The 25,813-nt window shown below is 52.8% G+C and overlaps 1 protein-coding gene across 2 annotated transcripts in view; it reads right to left on the reverse strand.

Annotated features, from left to right (window-relative positions):
- Positions 1-25,813, reverse strand: part of PLXND1 (plexin D1) — a 69,123-nt gene that overhangs the window by 21,280 nt on the left and 22,030 nt on the right. Inside the window, exons 4-22 of one of the 2 annotated variants that reach the window (XM_064433181.1) lie at positions 25,171-25,271; positions 24,353-24,482; positions 23,629-23,803; positions 21,954-22,062; positions 21,020-21,122; positions 18,230-18,334; positions 16,372-16,461; positions 15,455-15,548; positions 12,927-13,090; positions 12,026-12,177; positions 11,809-11,908; positions 8,664-8,803; positions 8,155-8,322; positions 6,215-6,305; positions 5,847-6,122; positions 4,800-4,949; positions 2,059-2,173; positions 940-1,047; positions 178-290 (exon numbers count right to left, since the gene is read on the reverse strand). In XM_064433181.1, coding sequence (XP_064289251.1) covers positions 178-290; positions 940-1,047; positions 2,059-2,173; positions 4,800-4,949; positions 5,847-6,122; positions 6,215-6,305; positions 8,155-8,322; positions 8,664-8,803; positions 11,809-11,908; positions 12,026-12,177; positions 12,927-13,090; positions 15,455-15,548; positions 16,372-16,461; positions 18,230-18,334; positions 21,020-21,122; positions 21,954-22,062; positions 23,629-23,803; positions 24,353-24,482; positions 25,171-25,271 — 2,484 coding nt within the window. Of the gene's footprint in view, positions 1-177; positions 291-939; positions 1,048-2,058; positions 2,174-4,799; positions 4,950-5,846; positions 6,123-6,214; positions 6,306-8,154; positions 8,323-8,663; positions 8,804-11,808; positions 11,909-12,025; positions 12,178-12,926; positions 13,091-15,454; positions 15,549-16,371; positions 16,462-18,229; positions 18,338-21,019; positions 21,123-21,953; positions 22,063-23,628; positions 23,804-24,352; positions 24,483-25,170; positions 25,272-25,813 lie in introns of both variants that reach the window. The other variant, XM_064433180.1, reaches the window with a different exon arrangement.

The raw sequence follows: 25,813 nt of genomic DNA on the forward strand, positions 1-25,813 counted from the left end.
ACACCCCAGGAGGTGCAGCTCCACTTTTGATGATAATTAAGGCTGAAATATGTGACAAGTAAATACATAACAGTGGAATGGTTTTGTGACACTGTAAAAGCCCTTTAGCAGAGCCCTAAACTGGGTGGGACATATCTGGGAGCAATGAGGTGCCCGTGACACACGCTGTCTCCTTACTTTGGGGAAGAATGTCCTGGTGACAAAGTGCTTGTACTCCAGGAAGGGGATCCCCTGGCTGCGGTTTAGCTCCTTGGTCAGGTCTGTCATGTCCGTCTGCAGCTCTGCAAAACCTTACACAAGAGACCCACAGATGGTGAGAGCCCAGTCCTTCACCAGCCTGGCTGGAAAGCACGGCAGGTCTCAGCTCTGCCCCTCCCGCCGTGCCCTCGCGGGGGCTGAAGCCATTTTCTCTGAGCAGCACATTCCCATCGGGGTTCAGCCACCAGACCACACCTCACCACAGCTTGACAGAACATTCTCTGCCCCAGGAGCCCCAGAGCCCTCAGGACAGGACATCAGCTGATGTGGCGGGATCATGGACCCTGGGGTGGTGGGTGCCCACACCTGGAATACTTCTCCCATTGCTCTGTGAGGAGCATGCTGCAGTGTCTGTTGCACCCAAGAGGAAGGCACACTGAAGGTTAGCATGACCTTCAAGTAACCCTCCAACACAGCCAAGGGCCATTAACCCAGGGCAGAGAGGCTGGTGGCACTGGAGATCAGTGGCTTGCCCAAGCCAGGCAGCAGGACAGTGGCAGGGCCACACTTCCAGCCACTGAGCCTCATTCCCAAACCCTGTCAAAACTCACAGGCGATCACAGGAATTCTTCTACAAATAGTTCTATAAACTCCTACCCAGCACAAGGTGAATTGCTTCAAGCCTGCTAACCCGACATCTCGCTCCTAGCTGTGGTTTCCCAGCACCAGACAGTGACTTACCTTTGCGGATTTCCTCCCGGATCTGTGACTCCATCTCCTCCATCTGGAGCAGGGTTTTCTGCCAGTAGCGCTCAGCTCTGCGGCTCTTTGTGCAGAACACAAAGAGAGCTGGAAAAGAGGAAGGGAAGAAGCCTTTTGGACCTGGGCTTAGGAGCAGCTGCAGCTGGGATCAGAGCAGCTCTCTCTGACACTAGTGCAGAAAGCTAAACCCAGAGTTGGTTTCACACCTACCACCAGACTGGTATCTGCTCAGGCAGTTGTCGATTATCTGTAAATAAGTAGAACCAGCTGGAATTTAATGATCGTGCTGTAACTGTCATCTTCAATTTAGGTCTGGGCTGTCTGTGTTCAGCTTAACTGTGTATTAATGTGTTCCAGCTGATTAATGAATACAGAATTGAGGACGTTTACCACCTGTATTACAGTGTTCATATCTGACAGTCTTCCATGCCTCCAGAAATATGTTTCTAATGATGGGTGATGCATCTAGTAAATAGGGTCCATTATAGCCTTTGTTAAAAATAAATTAAATCCTTACCCTAAAGCCCTCATTTGCTGTGAACTTTGAGGTTTCTTTCTGCACAGTCATTCTGGGCATGTGATGAGCAGGGACCCTAGCCCAAGGACAAAGGTGTGCAGCACGGCTTCCAGCCAGGTACATACACTGATGTGCCTGCTTAATGTATCTAATCCTTAGATTTACAGCCAAGGATGCTGGCTCTGCTCTTCCTACTCGGCCAGGCACCTGTCACTGCTTGTTCCTGATGATGGGATCTTGCACTAACAGCACCTTTAGAATGGTCTGGGATAATCACGCCTGTGACCAAGATCAGTTTCTCATATCCTCCTTTATTTTGTATTATAGTAACTACTACGTATTTGGGGAAAAGGGTAAGTTTATAAATATCACAGGTTCAAGTAACAGAGCTGAGCTGTGGAGTCAGCCAGGAAAAGCTCTGTGCTGCAGGGAGCTGTGGTCCTGGTCCTAGCTGTGTGCCATACCTGCTGCACCCAGACTAGCTTCAGCTACTGCACAGCTGCAGCACTCAGAGTTCACACCTCCACATGCAGAGAGAAAAACCTTGCCACAGCCTGGGAACACGTCGTTCTTTCCCTTACCTACAACGGAGAGGACCAGCAGGATGCTGCAGATAACGATGGACACAATGATCGCGGTCTCTCCTCCCCCAAGGTGCAGCATGGCAATTGTGTAGTTGAACTTTCCAACTTGGATCTGAGGAAGGAGAAGGAGGCAGGAGAAGCAGGAGCTGAGCAGCAGGTTGCCAAAGGGCTGGGAGCAGGGAGGGACACAGGGCAGCACTCAGCAGACCTTCACTGAGGACTCTGAGTGAGCTGGCACAGCCTGCCAGGCTCACAGGGAGGGAGGCTGGGCTGTGCCTTGCACTGCCCGACCCCGGGCACTCTGTGTGCCTCCAGGGAGCCCAGCTCCCCTCCTGGGCTCTGGGGATGCCAAGGCCACTCCCAGCAGGCTGTGATGCTGCAGTGGTGCCCATCCCAGAGCCAGCAGAGGCTTTGGTGGCAGAACTGCAGGCCCATGGCCCCACTGCACCTGCCCCAGAAGAGCCAGCCCTTTCCCAGAGAGCCCGTGGCACCCTACAAGGCTGCCTGTGTTGCTCTAACTAGAAAATCACTTCCATTAATCATCAGCTTCCTCATGGCTCCAAACAGCCTTTGGAGCCCCGCTGCACTCGCCTTTCTCCTCCAAAATCAGAACATCTGCCACCCAGAAGAAGTAGGGTTAAGAAACTTTAAAGTCCTTGAAATACAAATAAACTAAGGGAATAAAAATAAATGAGACCATAGACGAGTAATGATCTTGTGGCTAAAGCAGTGAAAGGGGTGTCAGAAGGTGCTGGCTCTGCTCCCAGCCCATACTTCTTGTGACAACAAGCACAAACCACTAGGGCTCAGTCCTTGGGTCTCCTGATCTCCAGAAGGGAAGACCCAGACACATCACAGGCTGGCAAGTTACTGGGTGCCATTTACAAACAGCTCTTTGGGCCCTTGGGATGAAAGGATTCCACAGCATCATCTGATAAGGAAAACTCATGACCACACAAGGCTTTCGCTTCTGGAAATGTGAGTTTCACTTCTCCCAAGGAACGAGAAGTGAAAGAAACTTGAGAAAGACCTTGAAATTACGTAGGGAAGAGCTCAAATAATCTTATGATTTTGATTAATCATTTGATTAATCAAAATTAATCTTGATTTCCTGTGTCATGATAGACCTCTGGGAAAGGTGCCCACTGGGGTGAAATGTCAGCAGCTCTCAGCCACTGGACCAAAGCCATCCCACAAACAGCAGGATGGCTCCACCACCTCCACCACCAGACACACAGCTCCATCCTGAGGGAAATCCAGCCCTAGCTCTAGGAGCACTGCTGAGGGCATGGCTGCAATGAGGCAGCTCCTTAATGTGTTTTGAGTCTTTTTTCCCTCACCAGCTCAGCCTTTTGCATTTTTCTGAGAAAAAAATACCTCAGCTGCTGTTTAATTCAATGTTGAAACTGTTTGGTCATAAACAAAGATGGGCCTGAATGTCTTGACAAGTCTCTCCTGTGTAGCTGGACAGCTCTATACAAACAACACTGGGTGTGACCCAGGCAAGGTCCCTGTGCCACCAAAGCCATTTCTCACATGTGACAAAGCAGCGGCCACTCGTGGAAAGGCTGGCAGGCAAGGGCCCAGCTGTGCCTGTAGGTTCAGTAAGGGTGCACAGGTATGAATAGAAGCAGATTAGTTAGCTGCACTTTCATTGCTAGTGCACTCTGAACACCCTTGTGATATTTAGGGCTGGGTATCACTGTCCTGCTTCCTGGGGACTTGCCGTGGCTGCTTAATGTCACACCAAGACTGGCAAACTCAAAAATTCCTTTTCTTCCACAAAGGAATTCCCCCGTTTCTCAATTCTTACAAAAAAAAAAAATTTAAAATTACCCTGTTTAAAATTCCTGTCAAGATGACTCAAGAAATCCTGTTACTTCTGCATTTCCATGTTTCCAGTTTGCAACAGAATTTCATACACCTCAGATTGTTTGCAGTAAACTGGACAATCCTGTCAGAGAATTGGTAGTGCATTGTGCCTTTCTCCTGAGCAGCCCAGCTCCAGAGCTCTGCATTCCCTCCAGCTCTCCTTGCCCTCCCTGCCCATCCTCAGGCTCCCATCCATCCCCTGCCAACACACGGACTGGGAGAGGGTCTCCCACGGAGGTGGAGGCATTTCCTCTGCAGACACAGAGAGCCATGGTCACATCTCTGCATGGCCACGGGCTGTGTGACATGAGGGAAGCTGAGGCAAGCACAGCAGCTCAGTCCAGCCCTCTGGAAAACAGGACAGTGGCAAAGTGTGGTGCATTTGCAGACACAAAGAGAAACAGCAGCCCAGAGCACTGAGCTCTGCAACGAGACAGCAGCAGCCTTTGGAAGCCTGAGTGCTGCTCTGGCCCACCCGGTCACTGCAGGGACCCAGCAGGGACCCAGCTCGTGGAGGCTGGGCTCTCATGGCCACCCATGGCCCTTCTGCTGGTGGGGGCACAGCCGACGGCTTAAAGCTGTAAGGAAATCCCCAAACACACCCCGTGAGGAGCAGGAAATCAGTGCAGGTGACAAAACCTCACACGCCTGAGACCGCAGTGTCCCGTCAGAGCTGACCAGCCTCCCCGGGCACAGCAGGCAGTGCCTGGAGCAGCCCTGACACAGCCCGGGGCAGCCCTCGGCCGGCCCTGCAGCCCCCAGACCAGTGCCCTGTGACAGCACGGCGTGCTTTGGCCACTCTGGCCCGAGCAGCCCTGCAGTGGCTGAGCTGGAGCAGGCAGGGACCCCTGTGCCCACGCGCTCACCGTCACCGGCAGCTGCCTCTCCGCGGAGCTCAGCGACTCGTTGATGGAGCAGTGGATGACTCTGTCTGAGACGATCTGGATCTCACACGAGATCAGGCCGATTTTCACCTGGTATTCATTGCTCTCCAGGCCCAGGCTGTCAGGCTCTTTCTAAAGGCAGAAAAAACATCAGGATGTCAGGCTGCAGCATAGCAGTTAGAATTGCAATCGATCTTCCTGCTTTACTTTCCACATTCCCTGCTGTTTTGCAGACCTGGGAAGACTCTCCCTCACCAAGGACATTTTTCCAGCACTCCACAGGAAAGCCAAACCCAGGCCATTCCCCATTTTCCTGTTTCCCATTCTTCACTCAGCATGGGGCATAGGATGAACAAGCCCCTCATGGAACCTGGAAAAATCTGCTTTTGATCGGGCCTGCTGTGCATGGAAGATAAGGATGTAAGCACCCATCTGGGAGGGGGGAAGGATGTACAACGGAGCGGACAGCCAGGGGATGCGCCTGCAAAGCCTGAGAAAGGGGGAGCACATTTCTGGAGCACGTTGCAAACCATTAGGATATCCTGCAGCAAACAATGGCCTTTGAATTACTATTGCTCATTGTCCAGGCCAATCAGCTTCTGCACCCCGACTTCCTTGTGAGCTGAGCCGAATCCAGTAGCCAAAAGAGAAGAATGAATGACCTGTTTCTGCAGGAATAAACACCTATTGTCAGGCCCTTCTGCAGCACCTGCCTGGTGTCAGGCCAGGGCATTGTAGCTCTTTTCCACATGTCTAGTATTTCATTTTGCAGCACCCTCCCCAGGCAGCTCTCTGGCATCATGCCTCAGAAGGCATCCCCAGACCAGGCTGCATTTCCTGGGGTGGAGAGATGCAGAAGCTGCAGGCTGAGCCAAAATCTCCTGCTCCTGCCTCTCCAGTTCCCATCCACCCCCTTCTCTGTCCCGTGTCTGCGGACAGTCCCTGTGCTGGCACCTAGGACTGAGGAGCTGCCCAGGGTGGAGCTGGCAGCACGCAGGGAAAGCAGAGCTGAAACAACCGCCCTCTTACGTGTATGACCAGAGTTAAGGGCTCGCCAGGATGGTGCTTGATCCACTTCTCCTTCTTGGCTGTGGAGAACTGGGGGTCAGCGTAGTAGCCCAGGCTGAATTTGCTGATGTGCAGGGCCTCCTCGGGGTACACGTCCTCCTCCGGGGCCGAGCGCTCGTCCGTGTAGAGGCGCCCGTTGAGGTAGAAATCCACAGGGGCTGGCTTGCTCCCCACAGTGACGTTGGAGGCAGCAGGAGAGGGGCAGGTGATGGCCGTGTCAGTGTGCACCTTGCAGCGCTGAAAGCAGGAGGGTGAGCTCGTCACAGCCCAGCACCACGAGGGCTCCCAGCCCCGCTGCACCACCGGCCATCCCTGGCCCACACACCCACCGTGTGCTCTCTGCCGATGCCACGGACAGCCATGGACACGTTCTGCACCAGCCCAAAGCCTCGTCCTTCCAGCGTGATGATCCTGCCCCCGCTTTGAGAAGGGAGGAAAGAGAGGGTGACTGCAGAGGACAGTGCAGCAGTGGGATGCAAGGGCTGCATCTTCCTCCTGCCATTTTCTCAGAGATGTTTCCAAGCTCCCTGAGCAGAAAATGTAACCCAACAGCCAAAGTCTTCTTCCTACTTAGAGGGGATGTAGGGAGCTACCTACATAGCTACCACAATATCATGGAAGAAAGGAAGGAAGGAGGAATAGATGCTCTGGTGGAAAGTGGGGAGCCTCTTCCAGCACCAGTGAGCTGTCTCCCTTACTCCCACTGTCCAGAAGAGCAGCCTCTGCATGCCAGGGTATGCAGCAGGCATGCTGGCCACTGGCCATGTAAGTGACCTGTAAAGTGATGGCCAGGACACATCCCCTGCCCTTGCCCCTGCCCCTGCCCTGCAGCAACCCACACAGAACTGTGAGACTTGGGGAGGGAAATGTCCCTCATCCTGCATCTCCCACAAAGTTATGATTTAGATCAAAATGTGAGAATTGCTGTGTTTTCAATCTGCTTGGGGGGAATGCAACACCGCAGTCAAGTAACAAGAATAATGAGCAGCCCAATGTGCACAAGGCAGAGCAATGGCTGGAGAAGCATCACCACCCATCTGCACCCTAGATCCACCTTCCCTGTATCACATCTGACTTGTCTGGAGTATTTGCCAGGGAACAGGCAGACTCACACGTCCTGTTATCTGAAGAGCGCTCCAGGCAGAGTAGCTTTGGGCACAAGGCCCCAGGGTTCTCTGAAGCCTGGGATATCACTAGGAAGTTGTGATCCAAGTTTCTCACTAGGCAGACTAATGCACAATTTTGCATTGGTTTAGATTTTGGTTATATGGATTATTTTATCAATATGGTAAGAGAAATCAGATCCAGGTAAATTTTTACAAAAGTTATTGGCACCTCACGGTCAATAGCCCAGCAATGTGCTGAAGCAGTCAGACTGCACGAGCCACGCCAGAGGCTGGAGAGAGCCTGCAGTTACCATCCCTGCTCTCTGAAATTTGTGAATGGCTCTAAGTAGCAAGGAGGCAGACCAAGGTGACTGAGAGATACCCCAGTGGTTTCCTTTGTGACTACAGGCAGGACATTCTTCCCTTGTCTCTTTTTAGACACTGCTCTCGCCACTCAGCAGTTGGAAGCCTGGCTGAGTCATGGCTCTGCCTTTCCCCTAACATTCCCACAGCCTGCAGCCTTGGCATTGTGCTTGGGAACAGAGAGACAGCTTTGTTCCAAGAGGGTCAGACCACCAGAGCCTGCTCCTGCTCGCCCCTGGGCGTGCTGCTTTCAGCCATGTCCTGTGGCACAGCCACTGCCCTCCCAGATTTCCTATCAGCCCTGGGTTTTTCAGGCTCCACGGGTGAGCAGGGTGATATTTCACCACGGTATCCTAAGGAACAGAAGTCTGAGAACTCCACAGAGATGTGAAACTAAAAGCAGCACACTTTAAAAATTAAATATGGTGACCTCGGGGAAAGTTGAAATCCAAAATTACAAAACTCATCTTATCCTCCAGCAGTTTTACTGCCAAGAAAAATCCTCAGGGTGTCATAGAGCCCCCGCCTGGGCCTCCCCAAAGCACTCACCAGGTGTGCACAGTATAGTTACCAAGGCTGACATTTTTCCACTCGTAAATGCATCAAAACAAGCTATGGACAGTCCTGGTATGTGAGACCTCTTCTACTCCCGTGCTGAGGTTACCCTGGAGCGCCCCAAGAGCAAGCTAAGGCACCCTCTATACCCATCCAGCCCACGGCTGAGAAGCCCCTTTCTCCCGGCAGGACCCTCTCCCCACCCTCTCCCACCTGGAGCTGCCCCAGCCAGGGCGGGGTCTCACCTGATCTGGCTCTTTTTGGGGTTGATGTCTGATATAACCGGGTTCTTCTCATACTTGAAGGTGATGTTGTGGCTGGCACAAGACTTGTTCTCGAACTGCACGCAGACTGGCACAGCCGTGGTGAGCTCCACGGCGGGCATGGTGCAGGTGATGGTGCTGTCGGTGCGGCTGCGCGAGGACAGGGGGGCAGAGCTGCAGCAGCCCAGCCTGGGGGCTGCCCAGCACCCCGACAGGCAGCTGCCAGCCGGGTGACAGGGAGCTGCCAGTCACATGCCAGCTAGCTGTTCCTCGAGCCAACTAGCTGTTCCCCAGCCTGCCAATGTCAGTTCTCAGCTCACAGCACCATTCCCCATGCACACAGCGGGGAAGGGCAGCCAGGGGATGCCAGCATGCAGTGGTGCTCCCATCTAAACCCTCGCTCTGCCTGGCTTCTTGGGGGACAATACCAACCCTCCTAATGCTTTGGCTCCCATTGCTACTCCAGTGCCAGCCCCCAGCCCTGCTCCCACCTGAGGTCCGTGCACTGCTTGGAGGAGTTGATGAGGACACGGAGCTCCGAGCCGACATCCAGCCTGCTGCCTCTGATGGTCACTCTTGTTCCTCCTGCCTTCGGGCCATTCACAGGAGCTATGGACTGCACCACGGGAAGCTGAAAACAAAGGGGAAATCTGTTTTCTAGCCAGAAATGTGGCTGGATATTCCACACTGTAAATGTGAATTGATTCAGAGCTTTGAATAAGTATCCAGCACTGTGAGGCTCAAACAGCAGCACAGCAAAAGCTTTTGCTGGCAAGGTTTCAGAAAATGAGAAGTGATACAAACACTAAGGAGTAAGATCATATAAAACCTCTGTGACTCTCAGTGGTCCCTAAATACTGGCTGTAAATGAAACATGGGGCCAAACGGGAGCCCAGGATCCCATCATTCCCTTCAGATTTCCAGCAGGAGGTCCAGAGCCAGTGACAGCACAAGGTCCATCAATAAAAGGAAACTTCTCACTCATTCCCTCTCTCACCATCTCAGCCCTTCCAGATCCATGTCCTCCTAAATGCAAGGATAATGTTAAAGCCCCACTGGAGGATGGCCTTGAGATCAGTAAAATGGCCACCTGGGTTTAGATAATTGAATATCAGACCCCTGCTAAGGAAGCTTCAAATCTGCATCTCTTGAGGCAACAGGAACTGAGGGGGAAGTTACTTTGCCTCTTGCCATTTGCAGCATAAATTAGCGTGTATGTTATCTGTGTTTGCAGCCCCTGGAAATCTTCCTGAGATTGATGAGCTGGAGGCTTTGATAACTCACGTGGCACTGAGCCCTCTTGTCTGCTCACAGGCACCCCAGGAGAGGCTGCTGGCAACATCCCTGCTCCATTTGAGCAGGACAGCCAGGGCAGAGGAAATCATGATCCTGAGACCCTTCCACAGGGCACTGGTGGCTCCCTCTCAGACAGACCCCCGGGGGCTGGCCTGCTCACCCCCAGCCCATCCCTTGCTCAAGCAGAGCAGACCCTCCACCCTCACAGGCGGGCAGTGGAGTGCAGGCTGAGCCTGCTGTTAATGCCTTGCCTGCATCTCTGCCACACAAACCCGTGCATTAACACCTACCCTTGCCCTTGTCCTACACTCAGATGGCTTTGCTCCTCTACTGCCCTTTCCTCTGCTGGTTCTGACTATCACCCATTTCCACCAGATCCCTTTTGCTAATCTCTATTTCTCTGGAGTCTGCAGGCAGCTGTCTCCTGGCCTTGGCCCTTAACCCACATATTCATAACACAGCTACAGCATCAGCAGAGAGGATTATTCCTGTTCCCCAAAGCCCTTCCCCTCAGCCAGAGCCAGGGGCTGCTGCTCTTGGTGCACTGCCAGCACCAATCACCTCCATTGCAGCTTTGGCAAATCCAGCTCATCCATAGCCTGCTATAACATCATGAAGAAGCCTCTCCCTCCTCCTCAATACAATTACAGCTGAATTCTGTTTCTTCTAGGCATGTATAATGGGGACTTTGAAAGATGTAGTACACAAACAATATCTGGTATTTCATGAAGTACCTTGTTTGGAAGGGCAGTTCTGAAAGGCTTTTAAACTTTTCCAGACAAACTGTACCAGTGCCCAAGCTCAGGTCTCACCAAGACCAGCCTTGCATGGTGTAGGCTACTCTGTTTGCATGCCATCAGATGGGAGAGGAGAACCAAGAAAACAAGAGTGTTGCTTGGTCTGCAAATGGTGTGAAAGCTACTTTCAGTGTGACACATCTCCATCATGCAGCGTCCCTCCCCAGCATGTGCACAAGGCAGGGCACTCCCTCATATCTGCTCCAAGATTTGCCTGGACAAACACAGACAGACAGAGGGACAGCAGATTTCTGCTGTGCCACCCAAGCAGGAACGGCTCCTCTCCCACTCCAGGGAGGAGCCTGCTCCCTGAGCTTGCCCAGGAGCTGCTGGAACAGGGCTGCCACGGACCCAGGCTGAGGTCAGGGCCTGGCTTTGTTCAGCATTGGTGCTGCCACAGGTGTTTCCTGAGAGGCTTTTCCTCGCATGTTAAGAGCTGGTGCAGGAGCTGCCCAGCCCTGCTCCACTCCCCAGGCCCTCTCCCCCCTCTCAGCCAGCACTGGGGGATGTGCCAGCTCAGCACACACATCCTGAGAATCCCCAGACCCAGGAGGGCTGCTGGGATGTGAATCTGGATACCTGGAAACTGTGGAAATGGGATCTGGGAGCTCCTGCTGAGCCTGGCCTGGCTGTGCCATCACCTCAGCAGCCTCTCTCCATGCTGGGTGCTGGGGTGTGCCATGCCTGTGCTGGCTGCATGCTGTCAGCTGCCTGAACTAACACCCAATCTGTCCTTGGCTTCAGGGTGGGAGAATCACACTCCATGATCTGCCCCAAATTCCTCACAATGGCCACCAGGAATCAAAGTGTTTTCTGGGGCTCCAAGTCTCCTCCAGGCCAGCAACTTGCAGCACAGACTGCCCTGCCCCAGCTGAAGCCACAGTGGAGGCACAAAGGCTCCAAACTGTCCTCAGCACCCACCCAGCATGGCTGTCCATGAATGCTGTCCAAGAAGAAGGTTCATGTAGGGAAGAGAAAAAATACGTGGATTTCTCTCCAGGTTTACAGAGATGAAAGCTATCTTTGTGAAACAGCACAGCACAAAGTTATAAAGGGCTTTTCATTGCACAATGACATGGGGTTAGCTTCAGTCTAATCCCTACACATTATTTCATGCAAAAACTAATACAATCTCTGCAGCAAAAATATCAGTTCTAAACAATGTGAGTTTATGGAATGTAACTTACACAGCACAAAGAGACTTCACAAGTCTCAAAAAATCTCACAGGTTGTAACAACACTTCAGCAAAAGAGGTAGAAGAAAACTGAGTTCCTTTTTATAGCAGGAGAGTTATCAATAGAGCTGGAATGAGACAGACCCCTGCAGGAGCTGAGTCTGGGAGCATGGCTGTGCTGCCAGAATCCTGCTGTGGTCCTGCCACACCCCACACAGGTAACCACAGGTGAGGTCACACCTCAGCAGCTCCTTAGGGACCCCAACATGTTGTAGATCCTGTTTCTCAGCCAGCTGGGGAAGGCGTGGGGAGCTGCACACCCACTTTAAGGGGCACAGGATCACCACAGGAACACTCAGGAGACTCACCACGTAGGAGTACCGTTCCCTGGACCTCCCTTCCCGGCTCACGTTGACCGTGACCACGTCCGAAAACGCCTCCGCAGCCTCTCCGGTCTGGCACACGACTCTGCGGATGGATGAGGAGAATGGCAGCCGGCCTCTGCCTGGCCGCAGGGACAGGAGGGACAGGCTGAGCCAGGGACATGCGGGGGTGGCGGTCCCTCCTCCCAGCTCCCCAGCTCACGTCTCAGAGACGACGTATCTGTGTGGCAGCGGGGCGCAGCGCACGCCGCCCACCCGCACGGCGCCCGCGACGTCGCTGAAGCGCCGGCCCAGGTTCCTCCCGCGGATGGTCAGCAGCGTGCCCCCCTCCAGGGGCCCACGCAGCGGCTCGATCTGCACACCAAGGGCAGGGCACAAGGTCAGAGCAGCGCAGGATCCCAGGATGGTTTGGGTTGGAAGAGACCTCAAAGATCATCTACAATTCATGCCATTGGCAGGGACACCTCCCCCTAGACCAGGTCAGGGGAGAACCAGGAGCTTCTGGCCTTCATCCCTGAGCCAGTCCCGGTGCCCAAGCACCACCTGAGCCCTGTGAAGCAGATCACTCCTCACACTCCTGCTTGCCCCATGCACCCAACACCAGAGTCTCCTTGCTCTGGCTTGGCAGAGGAGAAACCATCACACTTCTCTACTGGGTTTAGTCAAGGATCACTTCAGCTGCAACCACATCTGGGAAGAAACATGCTTCCTTCCTCAGACCAGCTTTGAACCCACTCCTATACCACTGGTTTCACCTGACAGCTGCTGCCCCCAGCGCTGTGAGGGGACAGGGTACTGGTCATGACAACATCCCAGCGCTGTGAGAGGACAGGACTGGCCATGATTGTGCTGCTGTTGCTTTTCCCTCTAACATGACGAAGCCTGGATCCTGTCACTAGCAAGATGTCCTTGGCACCAGGTGACCTGACAGCACAGACAGTCAGTGAATAACTCAGCGCTGGTGCTGACCCCATCCTGTGCCAGGGACAATGTGCAGATCTCCTCTGCTCCAGGCAGCACAGTGCAGCCATTCCCGTGCCCAGGCCCTGGCAGCACGCCCGCCTCACGCCGCGAGCACCCTCGGTGCTGCAGGAGGGCCTTACCTTGCGGATCTCAGGCGGCGGGCAGGCTTCAGAGACCTGTGGGGGCTCGGTTTGCAGCCTGCAGCTGGAGCTGCTCTCGCTCCAGAGGCAGCGGTGGCCCAGGTCCTCCCTCCCCAGGCACTGGGAGCAGTCGGCACTGCCGGTCGCGCAGTTGTACACCTCCACTGAGCACAGAGACAGCAGACAGCGTCAGCTCCAGGCCCGAGGCTCTCGCAGCTTTGCTTAGCCCAAGGCAACCCAACACACGCGGCCCCCCCGCTCCCACCACCTGCCCGCTGCATTAATCCCAGCAAAATCTGAATCCAGCGGACTGCGCGCACAGAGAGACGAGGCAGCACTTGGCTACCATCCTGCAGATTTCCCACACGGCCTGGGCGCTTGTTCACACTACAATATAATTTAGCACATTATTTTCCTTTTTCTCCCCCTTGAAAAACAAGCAACACCCAAACTTGGAACCTTTTGTCAATTAATGCTACGTGTTTCCAACTCTCAGCATCCACATGGGAAGCTGCTTGGCAAAGTTGGCTCCATCCTGCCAGGAAAGCAATCACATTGCTTCCACACTGACAAAAAAATGGGGTAGTTTGTGCTTTGTACAGTGTTTACAGTTCTTTCCTTCCCCCTGTGACCACAGACCCCTTTCATTGACTTCTGCTCAGCTCAACTTCCATATGTTTTTCTTATACTGCCTTCACATCTCCATTAGCTGGTGCCCTGGGTTACATTTCCTCTCCAGCCTCAAGACTTCTGCCACTGAAGTGTGGGTATCCATGGAGGTAACAGTGAGAAATGCACAGGAAATATGGCTTTCACACCCTTTTCCCCACAGGAGACTTTGCAGGAGCACATAAAACACAGAAACAGACACATTTGGCACTTCTGCTCACAGGAGCATCTTAAGGCACTTCCTGAGCAACTAATGAGTCCCTCAGCCTCAACGCTCTGCTGTGCTGTGCTAATGAAACTTCATCAGCACCAACACTCTGCCTGTGCCATGCTAACAAAACACCACTGGTACTGAGGGTCTCTCCTATTCTCCACAAAAAAAAGCTTATTCTATGTCATCTGCAGTCCGCCCAGGGGATTACACTGGGTGGTTTTCCAACCAATAGCAGAGCTTGTATTCCTTCAATGGACTATCAAAACAGAATGCACAATTAAAGCTAATAAGCATTGAAATAATAAACAATAACATCAGTAATTTCATTAAAGACATTTTAAAAGATGCCCGCGTTTGTCTAGCAGATCTCTGATGCAAGGCAGTCTCTCTAATGTGACTCACACCAGCCAGAGCAAAGCGAGGAGGAGCCAGAGCAGCATAACAGTCCCGTGGGAACTCCAAATATTCTGGCCAATTCCAAAGGATGCAAACATGGCCTATGTAAACGAGCTCCTTCTCCATGCAGGAGGGGAATTCCACCACGCTTTTTCTGCTGTGGTTCCTGCTCCCAGCACCACCCACACAGAGAACTGAGTCTTCTACACAGCCAAAACCCCATGTCCCACCCCGCTCCTCAGGGTTACCACTGTATTGCAAAATTATGCCCTCTTCTTTCTGCAGAGAAACCAGATCTCATGCCTGCCCATGTTGGTATTTCCAGGTATTTTCACATTGCAATATAATCCTCTTCCATTCACAGGGGTTTATCAAGGGGAAAGCTTTCTGTCCTGGTCACTGGTTGTTGGTGCCCGTGAATTTCTCCCTGCCACAGTTGTCCTCCAAAGGAAAGCTCTCTTTGGGCTCTCCTCCTCCTCTGCACCTCAGATAAACCAGCCCCTTCTGCCACAGCTGCTGACACCGTTGAGGGGCAGAGGAGCTCGGGAATGCTGCTCCAGCCAGCCCCTGCCAAGGGGCACCCCCAAACCTCTGGCCATGCTGAGTGTGGCAGCTGCTGTGCCAGCCCGGCTCCGTGGCCACCCCGGGCTCGTCCTGCCTGGCTACCATGTCTGTCTGACTCATTTCGAGTCTGACTGCCTGCCTTCCTCACTTTGCTGATGTAGCAAGGGCTTTTTTGGGAATCCAGCCATTCCTCGCAGAGACAGGGAACAGGCCAGGGGTGAAATGTGCTTACACATTTTATTCCTTCTCAGCAGAGGAAGCAAAAAGAAGGACTCAATTTTCACAGCATGAACCCCAATGCCATGCTCCTGTGAGAGCTGCGGGAAGAGCCCTGCCCCATCCCTTCTCTCCCTGGGAGGAATTCCTCTCTAGCCCACATCCCGGCTGTGACTGAGAGCACCAGGTAACCTGAGCCATGCACGGCTGGCAGGTGAGACCTGAGCTGCACTTCTGGGCAGGGCTTGACTTTGGCTGGCTGTAACAGGGACGTGTGGGTGCCAGTCTGGGCTCACGTTCATGGGGTGACTCTGGGTAAATATGTTTTTTGCATGTGGCTGAGAGAAGGAATTGTGCTGTGCCCACTGGAGCTGTGCTCTCTCTCTCCTGCAGCCATAAACTCTGCCCAGGTTTGAGAGTCAGTCAAGCCACCCAGATGAGAGAAGCATAAAATATTTTCAACTCAGACCTGTCATCATTTCCGGACTGTCGATAAATCTGTCTGGTTTGTCCTTCAGCTGGAGGTTCACTGGGAAGCGATGGCTTTTCTCTGATGTGTGGAGCTGCACACAAAAAACAAACAAAAACTTATGAAATTTAGTAAAATAGGAGGTTACATACACACACACACACCCCACGGATTGACCTTTCTTGTGAAGCTTCTTTGACCACTGCTCCTCCAGACACAAGGGTCTTATCCTTAGCAGAAGAAGTGGGACAGCTGTTTTGTTTTAATCACTTTGCTGAAGCCCCAGTAAAGGGCACCAGGACACAGTGCATATCACGGTGAGCACAGAGCCCTGGGTTGCTGCTATTTTTAGCAGAAATGGACAGGAAAGCAAGCAGCCTGGACTGTCTGCACATTCTCAGTGTGGGGCTGTGATACAGGTGACGTGATGGGAAAGAGCTCTTCTCCAGCTTCCACTTGCAATGTTCCTACTGGTCAAAGCCCAGGTTGCAGTTGCAGGTGCAGTTTGCCCTCCAACAACCACACACTGCTTTCCAGTGAGCATCACAGCATTTCCTTAAGCCAATTCCTTGCTCAAAATAAAAGCTACAAAAACCGCAGTCCTGAAAGGTGGCCAAATTTTTTGTCTGAACTAAACTCTTCCTTTAGAAAGGTAAACAAGCAGCTCTTTCCCAAGCCCCAGGGCAGCAGGGGCCAAAGGCAGTGCAGATCCCCACGGAGCTGGGAACACAGCACCGGGGACATGCGTGTGCCCTGCCAGCACCAGCACGTGCAGAGAGCCCAGAGGGGCGAATGCAGCAGTGAGAGACAGAGGGAAGAGAGCAAAGGGTGTCCCACTGCCGGGTGGGAGGTTCGGGGTGAGACCCTGATCCTCAGCCTGGGGGAAGCACGGCTGGCAGCCTCCCCCCTCCACTCACCAGCACATGTACACACTCCACGGCAGAGGAGTTCACCCACCGGGCTTCAAATGTCCCATCTGTCCCAAAATGGCACTCCAGAGCTGTCTCCTAGGAGAGGGAACACAAGGGCAGAATGGCTGCAGCAGCATTTTGTGCATTTCTCTGTCTGTCCATCGATCAGCAGGGTCCATGTCCCACCTTGATTCTGCCACTGGCACCTGAACTCTGCCCAAGTCAAAAGGAGATCACACCCGACACTAAAGGTGCACACCAGGAGCTGTGCCTGGCCCACAGCACGCACAGACCAGCTGTGCCTGGCTGGGCTCCTGTAACCCCAGCAGCTCCTCTGGGCAGAGTGTGTGGAACTGCAGCACAGACTGAGAGCCAGCATTGTCCCAGGCCACCTTGTCCAAACCAATCAGTGATGTGGGCTCAAAGTCACCTTCCTCCTCCCAACAACTACACTGAGCAAATCTCTAATTCAAACAAGGACCCAGCCGAGAACACGTTCAAAGACAGACTTCTGTGCTGTTTTCCTGATAACACAAGGATGATATCCTGCCCCAAATTATTGCTGTGCCCGCATTCTGCAGGAAAAAAATCCTATCTCCAAGCAGTTGATGCTCCACCACTACTGAGGTCTAACTGTCCTTTGAAAACTGGCAGATCTGATAAAAGACGTGGAAGGAAGCACCAGGCTCCTGGCAGGCAGCTGCTGGTTCAGCAAACACACAGGCAGAATCTTGGCCAGTGCATCACCTGCACCCAAGCAGCTCTGGCTCTGCAGGCTGCCCACAGCCCTGCAGTGGCCCATGCAGTGCCCCTGCTGCAGCAAAGGGGTTGGGGCACATGCCTCTGAGGTTCTCAGCTCCTGCAGCACTCATGGGCTCCTCCAGAGAGGAAAGGAGAAATCCTCCCCAGCACCCTGGGACAATGGGCAGAAGGTGATGGAAGGAAGCCAGACTGCCAGAGCCTCTCCTGCTGCCCCTTTCCTGCTGACTCCATTTCCTGTGGGTTCCATGCACTATTGCTTCCTCCTCGCCACCTCCAGCATCCAGACAGGAAGAAGGATTTCTCACCCTGTTTTGCTGACTGCAGAGGTCACAGCCTCCTTCCTGGAGGCTGGAGCTGTGCAGGAAAAGGCCACCCCATTCAGGCACGAGGGTCTGCTCTGCCCCTGTGCCGAGGGCAAGGAGGTGTGGTGGGAGTGGTGCCTCCACGGCCTCCAGCACACCAGAACAGCTCCACTGCCACTTCCAAAATTCTCCTCTCCTGAAGAACAAGGAGCCACTTGGCTGCCCAGGATGCTGGAATCATCAGCAGGGGCAAGGCAAACCTGGCCCCATGAGCCCTGTTGGTCTGAGCCAGAATTACTCAGGGCAGCTTTCTACAAGCACCAGAGCTTACTCAAGCACTTTCCCAGTGCTCAGCCTCTTTGCCCCAAATTCCTCTGGCTCTTTCTGGCATGCAGCACATCTCCAAAGGCACCACTTGCTGTCCACTCCTGCTTTTTGCTGTTAGAATTAGCATGTCAGAAAATTTCACAAAAAATACTTTTTCACATCAAACAAGCTTTACAGTGATGACCTGAAGGACATTTTCACACCAAATGAGCTCTGCAGGGACAATCTGAAGTTAAACAATGCTTCCATGCTGTACTCAAACACTGTGGCTCAGACAGGGCTCCCTGTCTGCCCCTCAGAGCTGTGCCTGTTGTTCCTCAGCGCGGGCACTGGGGCCAGGCTGGATGTGGGGTTGGGAGAGCTGGCACCAGCATGCTCTGTGGTGGTGGAGCAAACACCCACAAGGAAACAGGGAGTTTTGTTTCCCCCAAACACCTGTCCAAACTTTCCAATGCCTTCAGGAACTCATTTACCTCAGAGAAAGTTGCATTGGCCAGTGAGATCACGATGTTCCGAGATACACCCGTGGGCATCGGCTCCAAAGTAGCAGGTACTATTTGAGGACAGTCCATTTTCTTCTGCTAGGTACAAAAATAAGGAAAAAAGGGGTTAGCTGGGTGCATGCTGAGCATCCTCAGCAACAAGGGAAAGGAACCTTGAAAGGTCCTTGACAAGATTAATTTCACTGGGAAATGGGGACTGCCAGGTGCACAGTGACGTGTACCTGCACCTCAGCTGCCACTCTGGCCGTGACAGGGCCAGAATAACTCTGAAAGGAGGCACTGCCCCCTCCAATGGCAGACCTACCAGTGTGACCCTCTCCCAGCCCCTGTGAGCCGTGTTGCACCCATTGCATTGCTCACGCTGCCAGCACCTGCAGAGCCTGTGCTGCAGGGTCTCCATCCTGCCCAGTGCATGCACAGAGGGTGTGAGGAGCTGCAGGGCCTTCAGTGAGGGGGCTGCAGTAGGAGGGCAGCTGCACTGAAAGGCTTAAATGAAGCTGAAAAATTATTTTAAAAGGTCATCTGTCTCCTTACTTTTGTTCTTGCTCTAAATTGATGTCTCAGACACTGGAGCTGACTCAGAATTCCAGTCTATGTGACAAACCCGTTCTGTTCTCTCATGAGACGTAAATCACACTGTGAAACTACAGCAAACATGAAGCCAGATTGTGCATGGCCCCAGGGTACATCCAGAGTAATGCCTGTGACAGTGGAGCCATTGGGGTAAAAGACAACAAAATACTTGGTCCATTATGCAGAACCATTTGCAGCAGGCAAGATTTCCTCTCGCTTGCATTAAAGGTTATCCTGCTGTGGCTCCACTGATGCCAGTGCTGCTGTTGCTCCAAGGAGAGGCTGAGCCTGCCCTCCCAGTGCTGGGATGCCTGAGCAGACACATCCCTGAGACCGGGCAAGCAGTGAGGGGGAGATTTCTCTCCTGACCTCCCCATACCTATATAGGGGTCAGAGAACTACCTGGAAGTGCCTGTTTGACTGTGGAAAAAATATTTCAGTTCTGTCAGGACACTCTAACCAAGCATAGTTGGTGCTGCTTAAACAAGGAGATTAAATAATAGAGATTAACGTGATAAGGGAAGAAAAACAGCAAGGCAAACAACTGGAGAGAGATTTCAGTCCCAAGTCTCTTCCAAGGAAATAAGAAGAGTTAAAATAGAACCAGCCCAGCTACAATTTCAAGCAAAAGCTCCCCTGCCTGATGAGTCCTTGCATGTCACCAGAGCTGGCACAGCTTCCCAGAGAAATACACTTTAGAGGACTGATTGACTTGTCATCCTGCAGCCCCTTCTCCTGCTGTTCAGCAGCCACCAGAAATAGAGCTGCCAGCTGCCTATATCCGTCACATCTGGATCAGAGGGAACGGGCAGAATGTCCCGGGTGCTGCGGATGGAGCTGCTAGGATGCAGCTCTCCCTGCAGAGCCATGCGCAGGTGCAGCCGCACCAGCCATGGTTTGTTTACCAAAGCTCCAACTGCACGATGAAAGCACCGTGTTTCCAGGGCTACAGAGCACCTCTCCTGCTCACGAGATCAGCAGGAGGCACAGAGAGAAAACAAACATGCCCAAGCAGGTCAGCAGCCAGCCCAACTGAACCTCTGGAGCAGGAGATCCAAGAAGTTAGTCCTTTGCTAATTGCGGACTAACCCAGGGCAGCCCCCAGGTGACCACACAGCCCTGGTGTCACCCAGTGTCACTGCTGAAACTGGCAGCCTCAAGTCCCTGGCACGAGCAGCACAGCAGTGCCAGCAGCACACACAGCATGAGCACCCCCTCCCCAACAGCCAGTGTGTGCCAGACCCCTGCAGGGCTCCCCAGGCTCTGGCACAGACAGACCCAACAGGAACAACCGTCAGGATGGTTTTCAACTTCCCAGCACCCATCCAGACAGACAGAAAACGCCAGACACTGAAACCTGTGAAGTGGACAAAGAGGAGGGTGCTTCCCCAAAACACCTGGGTATGCACAGGCAGAGCTGACCCCAACACTGCCCCGCGCTGCTGGGAGCTGCCACCTGGCAGGGACCTTTCCATCCCCATTTCCCGGGGATTTACAGGATCTGGAGATGTAAGTGGTGGCTTCAGCTCCACCCCCATGCCCTGCACTCCTCCCCACTGGAGGAGAGTGGATGCCAGGGCTGGCCCTGGGCTCAGCCTGAGAATGAGGGTGGGACATCTGACACGGGGCCAAACTCCTCTCAGTGATGAGCATGAGGAACACTAGAGACCTGAGCTAAGAGCAGAGGTGCAAAAGGGATATTCAGTTTACAGTGTAAAAGCTTGGCTTGGATCTAGAGCAGATTGACTGCTAAAAGGCCCATTTTATTTAAATTAACTTCAAATTAAAGTTCAGTAGTAGGAACACTGAGCCTCTGGGTATTAAAGCTGCAGTTTGGAAAGGGGTGATTTTGTCCTCTGGGTGAGCACCCCAGTGGTGCCCCAGCACATTATTAACATCAAGCAACCTGGAGTCAGAGCTAAGGAAATGGTGGAGTATGGCTGTTTCTTCTTGCACCCAAACCCAGGTGGCCCAGGATGTGGAGAAAGGGCAGCATTGCTCCAGGTATGAGAAATCATGGAAAGCCAAGAGCTGGAGCCCACAGGAGGCACCAGGACAGCTGAATCCCTGAATCCCTGAGCCAGCCTCCTCCCAGGCACGCCTCAGCACGGCAGGGCACGGTGCCTACCACCCCACTGGGCACTGCTGCAGGAGGCTCGGAGCCCCAGCAGCTCTGAGCACTCTCACCTCCATCCGCAGAGCATCCTCACACTGGGAGTGGTTGGAGACACAGCTGTAGGTGGAGGGGCACCAGTGGCACTTCCACCTGGCTGAGAGGCAGCTGGTGCACCTGCAATGGCAAAGGCAAGGTGAGGAAAGCAGAGTACAGGTTGCTCAGAGGGGCCACACCTCAGCCCTGCAACCCATCGTCACACTGTTCAGCCTTTAATGGTGCCTAGAAAAACCCACAGCAGGTGCTGGATTTCCCTCTGCTCTCCCTGGGAGCTGGCATGGAATGTGGCCAGAGCCCATCACCCCCAGGCACCCCTGCCTGGCCTCAGGCCACAGCAGACTGAGAGCCACCTTCCCCTGCTTAGCAAAAAAGGTTTTTCCCCCAAAAAATGCTCTTTCCCCTCATCTGTCTCTGAGGAGCCCGGCATGCTGGACCTGACTAGGACTCTCCCTGCTGTTTACACAGACATGGGAGTGCTGGTGGTCAGGTCCTGATGTCATGCTCCTGAGAGGTGGATGAGTTTTGTGTGTGCCACTAGAGCCCCCCTCAAGCTGATGGGGGTGTGTGACTGCTCCCACCCAGGGCTGGAAGGAGCAAGAGAGCATGACCCTCCCTTCCCCAGTGCCCCACGGATTGCTGGGGAGGCCACCTCTGCTGCTGAAGGGTTAACAGAAAAAGCTTCATATAAAAATATTATTTATGTTTAAAAGAAACCCAGCATGTCCAGATGGCTTGAGGACCCTCCTCTGGCACCACATCTCCCACGATGCTGCCAAATCCTGCCCAGCCCCCAGCTGCCAACTCTCAGGAGCTGAGCTCCCCCATCAGCCCCACACAGGAGCACCCTGGCCCAGCTTTGTGCTGCCCCGCCATTGTCACCCCAGTGCCACCCACGCCCTGCCACCACCTGCCGGGGGGCTCTGCTGCCTGCACGCTGGGGTCACTTACGCTCTCTTCGGGTAAATGCTTCCAATCCTTTTGCAATCATAGATGGTGAAATTGGCCCGGATTATGTTTTTGTTGTTGACCCGGAGAGAAGTTTCGACGACCACGTGGTCTGAGAAAATCAAGCCAAAGAACATTGGGTTGCAACAGCCCCTTGCTCACACTCACACTCAGTAGACAAGAGAGACCCTTGGGAAAACAAGGGCTAAATATGATTTGTTTTCTCTAGGGCTTCCTCCGAGCTGCATGTCAGAACTTGGACCAGTCATCCTTTCTCCTGACCTTCAGCTCCTCCCTCCTAAATCAGCACTTTACATTACTCTCACAAAAAAGAACATGGTGACTTTCAGCACAAAATTCCAGCATGTTATGCAAGTGTTAATTAGCAGATTTAATTATTGTCTTCACGTACAGTTGGTGCTAAACTGTAATTTTTAAAACGTGGTAATTAAAACATGTTAGTTATCATGTTTTAAAATCCCGCTCACTTTCCCTGTGCCAACAAACCTGCAGAGAGCGGAAATCCCTTTTTTGGCTGCTCAACACACCATACTACCTTCCCTCCCCCCAAAATTGCCTTTTTTTTTTTTTTTTTTTTTTTTTTTTTTTGCAATTTTGCCATATAAGCACCAGGGAGAAGAAACAATGCCTCTTTCAGAATACAGACAATAAATCAGCATACTGGATTCCAGAAATTCATTTGGACATTGCTGAAACCAACAATACAGAGCAGTTAATGATCTCCCATTCTTTGGATAGTTTGGGACGAAAGCAATGCAGTTTTACAAATAGGCCTAGGAAAAGTGGAATTTTCAGAAGGACTAGCTAATTCTCGATCCTTACTGAAGTCAGCCATCCTCAATAGCACATTCACTCCATGGCTGAAGGACAAAAACTTTACAAGCACTCAAGCCTGGACTAAAGCATCAAACTTCTCCAAAGGCACTGAGAGGGGCTGACTGCATCACTAAGTGGCCAGTTCAGGTCTGGCCAGCTCAGCTGATTCAGGGGCCAGTTCAGGTCTGGCCAGCTCAGCCAGCAGCTCAGCTGATTCAGTGCCCAGTTGAGGTGTGGCCAGCTCAGCCAGCAGCTCAGCCTCGTCCCAGGCACTCATCTCCTCTGGAGGCAGCCCCATGGAGCCTCGAGACAGGCATCCTCTTTGGCACCATTGGAAAGCAGGGGACACTGGACACCTCTGGCTGGCTTTTGACTGGAAACGGGGCTCAGAGTCCCTGAGCTCCTTTAGGTACCCACTTGCTCTTCCTCCAGAACTTCTCCTGAAAGGCAGCGTGTGTTTTGGAGGGAAATTGAAGAAAGCAATTGAAAATATCAATATAAAAAACTACATTATTTTCCTAGGGCTAAAACATTTTGGGCTTTGTACATACTAAATCTAAAGCAGAAGCTCAAACCAGATAAAAATAAGCACATGAACTGGCATTTAAATTCTGATGTTTAAAACAAAAATTCATAGATTTGAAATACTATCAATTCATGTAAAGAGGGTGGAATTCCTACACTTCAGAGTCATATGCCCTGTAAAACAGACACAGCTTCAGGCTTTTCTTCCCTGTATGTGTTAACTGCACATACAACTGAAAAAAAATAAATAAAGCCTATTAAAAGCTATGTCCACAAAAGTGGTTAGAAGGAACACATTTTGTTTGCTTCTGCATACCTTGGTCATCAGGAAATGCTGGATATTTCTCGTGTGGAAGCAAACTGCAATAAATAAATTGGTTTACATCATCCCCAGCGACTCTGGCTACTGTGTGGATGTTGTTTCCATAGTCACATGAAATATTTGTTCCATTCAAGTTCGGGATAGTTCCATTTATTTGTATTATCAGGGCCTATATTAGACAAAAAAGTCAGCTGTTATCACAGAAAATTATATTTAGAAATAGTCAACATTTTAGAAGCTTTTAAGAGGCAAGCAACTCCAAAACAAGCCCACAGACAGGGTCTGTCTTGAAACAAATAATATTTTGATAAAAACCTTTAACATATAACTAAAATACTTTAAAATAGCAACAATACAAAACCAGGAAATGAGTTGACTCAGCTGTCTGCAGCTGATTGCGTTTGAAATTTTGCGAGCCTGCCCTGTGTGTTCGGTGCAGCGGCTCTGGGTGGTTTTTGCCGTAGGCTCAGCTCTGGGTGCTGTTTTCCTCCAGACTTGGCACGCAGCTGGCTCAGGCTCCGGGGTGCAGCAGGTCACCCCCAGCTCCCCCAGAGCCTCGGCCAGGTGCAGCAGCAGAGCTCAGCATCCCCTGACCCACAGCCACGCCCGGGGAGCCGAGCTGCTCCGCGGGAGGAGCTCGGGTGGCTACTGCCCTGGGAGCAGGCAGCGGCTCCACGGACCCTGCAGGGGACTGGTTTGGAACTGGCAGCAAACGCACCGGGTTCTCTTTGTCAATATTGATCTCAGGCTCCAGGATGGTCATGGAAGGGCACTGCTCCACTCCCTCACTCACACTCGCCCAGAAGTTGGCCCCTGTGAAGTTGGTGCACTCGTGCTGCAGAGAACACCTGCAACGAACAGAGGAACAGCTCGTGGTTGATGAGTTTTAAAATAGGTGATAAAAAATGAATTATGAATTGAATTTAATTTCTTGTGAGGGAAGCTCCTGAGAAAATCTTGTGTCTGTATCTTTCTCCTTCATCCATGCAGCTAAGCCTTAACATTTGCTGCTATGGTTTAAGTGTCTGCTTGCCATGATAAAAACATGTACTCTCACAGCACCATTGGAGCAGCAGGATTGAGGAAAGCAGGAAAAGGCCAGGGCTGAACCCAAACTCAGGAGGAGAGGATGACATTTTGTCTGACATCTTCAGTTTGCAAATGTGGAATCTAATTTTGAATATCCCCTTTTCCATGTGATTGTTTTCTACTGATAGATGAGGTTTGCAGGGGCAAAACATGGACTTTCACAGGGTGTGGGTTCTCCCAGTCCCATGGTTTGACACCTGCAAGAGATTCTTTGCACTGGCAGCTGCCTGTGGCATGACAATGCAGCTATGGTGAAGTCTTGGCTCTGAAGAGCATCCCAACCCTTTGGGCCAGATGCAATTGTTTCTAACAGCATGTACTTTGTAAGGAATGGAAAAAGACTGTTGGTGGTGTGACTGTGGGGAAATACAGAAGGCAGCAGAAATTCTAGCCCAGGCTGAGGGCCCAGGGACACGGTGACGTGCTCCAGGACAGGGCTGGTCCTACCTGGTCTCCATGGTGCACCACCCGCAGTAGGCGTCAGCGGCAGCCAGGCACTCTGTGCACGTCGAGTACTGGCTGCAGGCAGCCACCTTCACCCGGGTCATCTGCACGACAACACACAGCTGCTGCCAGGCTGCGCAGCCCCCAGGCTGCACAGCCCACAGACTGCACAGCCCCACAGACTGCACAGCCCCCCAGACTGCACAGCCCCCAGACTGCACAGCCCCCAGGCTGCACAGCCCCCAGACTGCACAGCCCCACAGACTGCACAGCCCCACAGACTGCACAGCCCCACAGGTGCTGCCAGGCTGCACAGCCCCCAGGCTGCACAGCCCCCCAGACTGCACAGCCCCCAGACTGCACAGCCCCCAGACTGCACAGCCCCACAGACTGCACAGCCCCCAGACTGCACAGCCCCCAGGCTGCGCAGCCCCCAGACTGCACAGCCCCCAGACTGCACAGCCCCCCAGACTGCACAGCCCCCCAGGCTGCACAGCCCCCAGACTGCACAGCCCCCAGACTGCACAGCCCCCAGACTGCACAGCCCCACAGACTGCACAGCCCCCAGACTGCACAGCCCCCAGACTGCACAGCCCCACAGACTGCACAGCCCCCAGACTGCACAGCCCCCAGACTGCACAGCCCC

The sequence above is a fragment of the Passer domesticus genome, chromosome 9, assembly GCF_036417665.1.
Source record: "Passer domesticus isolate bPasDom1 chromosome 9, bPasDom1.hap1, whole genome shotgun sequence".
In the NCBI taxonomy this organism is placed as follows: Eukaryota; Metazoa; Chordata; class Aves; order Passeriformes; family Passeridae; genus Passer; species Passer domesticus.